The sequence below is a fragment of the Bidens hawaiensis genome, unplaced genomic scaffold (genome assembly GCF_021521415.1).
Source record: "Bidens hawaiensis isolate Kalapana, Puna unplaced genomic scaffold, B.hawaiensis_p1.1 tig00013397_1, whole genome shotgun sequence".
Classification (NCBI taxonomy): Eukaryota; Viridiplantae; Streptophyta; class Magnoliopsida; order Asterales; family Asteraceae; genus Bidens; species Bidens hawaiensis.
This window is the reverse complement of record NW_027492135.1, coordinates 660,591-666,427: the sequence shown is the minus strand read 5'-3', so window position 1 is coordinate 666,427 and position 5,837 is coordinate 660,591. Positions and strand designations below refer to the sequence as shown.

General features: G+C 38.5%; 1 protein-coding gene across 1 annotated transcript; it reads right to left on the bottom strand.

Moving 5' to 3' along the window:
• Positions 1 to 2,461: 2,461 nt before the first annotated feature.
• Positions 2,462 to 5,318, bottom strand: LOC143543974 (glucan endo-1,3-beta-glucosidase 12-like). Its single transcript, XM_077036167.1, has 2 exons — positions 3,718 to 5,318; positions 2,462 to 2,599 (listed from the first exon to the last, which is right to left on the bottom strand). The coding sequence occupies exons 1-2, from the start codon at positions 5,063 to 5,065 to the stop codon at positions 2,568 to 2,570; spliced, it is 1,380 nt and encodes a 459-aa protein (XP_076892282.1). The 5' UTR covers positions 5,066 to 5,318; the 3' UTR covers positions 2,462 to 2,567.
• Positions 5,319 to 5,837: the final 519 nt, after the last annotated feature.

Below are 5,837 nucleotides of genomic sequence, written 5' to 3'. Positions count from 1 at the left end.
TGGGCGTTCTTGGTTCGAAGCCTCGTTGTTACGCAGTATGTAGTCTCCTTCATTGAAGTTGCAGAGTTTTACCCGCGTGTTGTAGTACTTTTGCATTTGTCGTTTGTAATTCTCTTCACGCACTGCGGCTAAGTCTCTGCGTTCCTCGGTTAGCATAAGGTCTAACCGTCTTTCCGCATCATTGTCTTCTGGCTGGACCAAAACCCTTGGTGAGGGTAAACCAATTTCGACCGGGACCATGGCTTCAGTGCCGTAAGTGAGACTGAACGGGGTTTCCCCCGTACTGGCCTTTTTCAGCGTTCTGTTTGCCCAAAGGACGTGCGGAAGCTCGTCCACCCAGCCGGATCTGTGTTTCAAGAGTCTTTTCTTTATGCCATCGACGATGCTCTTGTTTGCTCTTTCCACCTCACCATTACCTTGCGGGTGTGCCACTGAGGTAAAGGTGTGGGTGATTTGAAGTTCTTTCAGCCACTGCTGTAGCTTCTTGTCAGCAAAGTTGGTGCCGTTATCGCTCACCAAATTCTGTGTTTTTGACTCTGGTAATGTTCCTGCTGCAAGGTAATTTATTATTGGTGTCATCCACGTTTCTGTACCGGTTTGGATGACACAAATTTCCTTGTGCGGGACTGATGGTGCTTCGAGGAGTTCAATGCGGATGTCCTTTCCCAAGTGGGTGAAGGCTAGTGATGCAAGCTTGCTTAACGCATCCGCAGATTTGTTTTCGCTGCGCTTGACATGTATGACTTTACAATCATTAAAATCACGCATAAGGGTTTTTGCCTGAGCGAGGTACAGGGCCATTGTGTCGTTCACAGCCGTGTACGTCCCATTTATTTGGTTGGCCACCAGCATGGAATCCACGTGGGCTTCCAAGTTTTTCACTCCCATCTTACGCGCAATTCTCAATCCGGCCAAGAATGCTTCGTATTCGGCTTCGTTATTCGTACTTGGAAAATCCAACCGAATAGCGTAAGTATATTCTTGGCCTGCTGGGTTGGTTAATTTTAACCCTGCGCCTGAACCCTCGTTATTGGCTGCTCCATCAGTGTAGAGTCGCCAGACATCATTGATGTCCTGTGCTGGGGAGGGTTGAGCCTCCTCCTGGCACTCTTTCTCCCGCGAAGCGGGGACTTCTGCAATAAAATCGGCCAGGACCTGGCCTTTTATGGCTGGTCTTGGCTTGTACTTAATTGCATATTCTCCCAATTCAATTGCCCATTTGGCTAGACGTCCCGATAATTCGGGTTTGCCTAGAACGTTTGAGAGTTTGAAGTTGGTGAGAATGGTGATTGGGTGGCCCTGGAAATATCGTCTTAACCTGCGTGAAGCGTGTATAAGTGCTAAGACTAATTTTTCGAGGGTAGAGTACCGGGTTTCTACGTCTGTTAGTACACGGCTAACATAATAGATTGGCATCTGGATGCCTTTTCGTTCTATTAGCAGAACTGCCCCGGTTGCTCTATCCGTTGCGGAAAGGTATAGGATTAACTCTTCTCCCGCTTGTGGTGCTGTAAGTGTTGGGAGTTCGATCAGGCGTGACCGAATCTCCTGAAAAGCTGCTTCCGCTTCTGATGTTACAAAAGATGTTAAACTATGCCTATAACATAAAAAGAAAATACTTTATAAATAAACAATGCAATGAATAAGAAATAATATAACATAAATGAACCATTAGACCTGAAAAAAAATAAAAAACACATATTAGTAAAAGATTTTGTAATAGTAATTGAAAACTAAGTTTACAAATACATACTAGCTTTAAACTGTATCACATTAAGTTTCCGAAAATCTCTTTGTAAACAGCTTTATTTAATTTTTTTAAATGTTCCTAATTGTTCTAAATAACGTTTTTTTTTTCTTTTTTCTTTTAGAATGTTTTTTATAAATAATTTTCAGAGATATCTATATTTTTATAGAATTTTTCATGTCATTTCTTAATAAATAAATAAATAAAACTTAAAAAACATTCGATTTGATCACAATTCATTGGCTCTTCTTCTTTCCTCAAGAGTAAATTAAATCATTGGCAAAGTGGTTATTAATTGGAATAAATAGACTTAATCATGAAGTTAATTGCATTAATTTGAATAAATAGATTTAAATAAAACAGAAACTTAAAAAGAAAAACATACATTTGATAAGGTGATTATTAATTGGAATAAATAGACTTAATCATGGAGTTAATTGCATTAATTTGAATAAATAGATTTAATTGTAGAATTAAATTGGAATGCTGATTTTAATTTAGTGGATTTAAAATAATTGTGAATATGTGGAAATTATTGATATGAAAATGTGATTACATGGAATCCTATGTGGATAGGCTAGAATAAGGAAAATCCTCTTGTTTTAATATATTAGTAAGATAAGATGAAAAATTATAAGGAAGTAAAATAAATAATCCCAAAGACCCAAACACCCCCTCAATATCATGGAAATAAAAACGAACTTACTTTCGTGAAACAAGTCAATAAGAGCTTATCATGATACATTACGCAACATCTAATACATAAGTTACAAATCATGATCATAGGCTTTCAAATTTCATCCACCATCAACCCTTTGTTCTACTGTTGGGAGTATTTGCATGTGCCATAACCTGTTTAAAAATATATCATTAATAAATAATATTTACATAATCACTAATTCCGAACATGCCCACATATAAAATATCAGAAAGGACTATTTAAACTAAATAACATAAAATGAAAACAAACTGATTTTTTTTGGTAATTCTAAGTGGTTTATGAAAACTATTTGAGTTTCTAGGTGGTTCGCTTAAAAAATTATAAAAGTAGTTAAACTCTTAACAAGGGTGTGTTAGGTTTGAGGAGTAGTCTTAAACTCGCAACAGGGGCGACGATGCTACCCGGAATTTGATGAAACCCTAAAACTCACAAGAGTGAATTGCGAGTTTATGAGTTAAAAATCAATCAAAACTTCTTTGTCAAAAAATGGAGCAACGTTTTGATTTACATTTAAACTCATTTTTAAAAAAGCTAGTCTAATTAAAAAAAAAACAACAATTTTAAAATTTACAAAGCTAAGTTTATAGATTTTTATAAAACAAAATAGCTTTTAATAACGTTTGAGAAGTGCAAAAAATGGTTTACGATATAACTGTATGAATTCACACTTACAGAAATTGATCCAGTAGGAGGAGGAGAAAAACTTGTTTTCAAACGTTTTTTTAAAATATAGTACATTTAATAAAAAAAAAGTCTTGAAGGTTTGGATTAACAAAATATTTCTTAAAAGTTGTTTTGCTTTAAAGAATCTAAAAACTTTATATTCTTTAAAAGCTTATATCCAAAACCATTTTTTTGCATGATTCTCAAACGTTATTAAAAGTTGTTCTGTTTTAAAACATCTACAATAAACTTGCTTTGCGAATTTTAAAATCGTTGTTTTTTTTTCTTTTAACTAAACTAACTTTTTTAAAAATGAGTATGAATGTAAATCCAAAAGTTGCTCTATTTTTTGACAAAGAAGTTTTAATATGTCTTAAACTCGCAATCCACTCTTGCGAGTTTAAGGGTTTCATCAGATTCCGTGTAACCTCGTTGTCCCCTGTCACGAGTTTAAGACTACTCCTCAAAACTCGCACACCCCTGTTACGAGTTAACTATTTTTACATTTTTTTAAGCAAACCACTTAGAAACCCAAATAGGTTTTCTAACCCACCTAGAATTAAAAAAGAAAATTCAAAAAACTTACTTGGATCACTGAATGTGACAAGCCCACTTCCTTTAAAATCACAATTCCAATAATTCCTCCCATGCATTTGATAATATGCATTCATTGCATATGAGGCATGTGCATGAACCTTATTGGGCCCAAAACAGGCCCCATTTTCATACACCTCCCTACAGTCCACACCGCCCGGCCCACAACAAAAGTCCAACACACCCTGAACCAGCTTTTCATCCGCATGTGGCTTAGCCACACACCAAACCGATGGACCCCTTTGCACCATTTTTGAGCCGGGTCCAAACCCAAACTCCATTTTTGACCCACTACAAAACTCACAACTCAAATCCACATCATAAACCTTTGAACCATCCCCATTAAAAAGCCCAAAGTTCCTCTCACTTGCACCCCCTGGTTTCTTGTTTTCATTAAATAAAGCAAATAGAAATATATCTATTTTATCATTAGGTTTCATTGGGGTCCCTTTGTTTGATTGGGCCTTGTTGATTAACCTAGTGTTATAGGTTTTTGCGTTGTCCGGTGAGGCTGCTGTCTCACCAGGCTCGTCTTCCGAGGGCCAACCAGATTCAGAAACCATAATACGAATCTGACGGCCCTCAAATCCCAACGATGCGATCGCTGACCGGATCGCGTCGATCTGTGCGTCTAACATGTTTGTGTAGACGTACCCTTTGGGGTCACGGACCCCACTTGCGTTCCCGAGTAATGCGTACTTAAGCGGGACCGTGGCGGGGTTGTCCCGATAAGCAAAATAAGGGTACGCGTTGACCATAAACGGTGAGCCCGTGTCGGCTAAGAAGGTAAGAATAGAGGTCATTGGGGGCATGAGGGTGGCGGCAAAAGTGGCGGCGGAAGGCGGAAACGAGGCGGCTAACACCGCCATGCTATGCGGGGTACTGATTTTGATTTTCCTATCAAGTCCTCGTGATGACAAGACTTCATGGAGGTTTTGCATGGCTTGAATAAGGGCATTTGGGTCCATGCTATCGTCTCCGGTTGCTAAATATTCGTTACCGACCGCAATGGCGACGATGGAAGTGGCGGGGATGAATGGAGCAATGCGGGCGGAGAACCAGTCCTCGGCCGCGGACTTGGTGGCGCTTATGTTAGCAACATGGTTGTTTTCGACCGCGACAATTACGTCAATTCCGGAGTTGGAAAAGGCTTGGAGGATTTGTGGGTTGGTGTCATATATTTTAACTTTGTCGATAATTGTGGATTGGAGGAGTTGTGCTACGGTTTTAGGTGACGGAAGGTTGTTTCCGAGCGTGCCGTAGTTAACACCGACTGCGGATACGGTGGGGAATGGGTGGAGGAGGTGGAGGAGGAGAGGGAGGAGATAGACAAAGGCCATTGTTATCAAGTGAAGTTACTGCTAGCTAGGAACAAGTTCCAGTTACTTATTAAAGGTTACATTTATATTTTTGATAGGATGTGTATAATTATATGGTTTTATGGGAGCATAAAGTGAGACATTATAATTGAATATTTCGAAAAGGGGTGAATAAATTTCAAAAAGTGAGTGAAAAAGTAGATTTACGGTGGAATTGGTCTTTGGGTCCAGCTGGGTTCGTTGAAAGAGTAGAAAAGTAAAGATGCTCTCGTCTGTTGTACCCTCATACAATCATGAATCATTCTTAATGTTTGATCTATATAACTTGGATTAAAATCTTTAGCGAACATTTACCCGTTGAGAGATGGCTAAACGAAATAATGAATCCGTCTTTATATAAAAACTAGTGGTAAGTGTTCATGTTTGGTGTCGGTTTTGAAATGTAGATACGTCGGGGTCGGTTTCCACCAGTGGTGAAACTTGGACGAAAACGTCGGGGGAGGGGGACTCAAAATGTATTTAAAAAAATTCACAAACGAGGGGGGGATTCAAATTTTTAGTCAAAAAAGAGTAAAATTACAACACATAAAAATTTCGGACGCAAACGGATAAATTTACACTACTGTGCAAAAAAACAAGGGAGGCTAGGGCCACCCTTGGCTCTCACTATACGTCGCCACTGGTTTCACCACTTACAATAAAACGTAGTTTAAAATAATTACTTCGTAATTTTATATTTAGAGTTTTACAAAAGCTTATATTGGAAAAGTTATAAAAGAAAAACAACAAACAA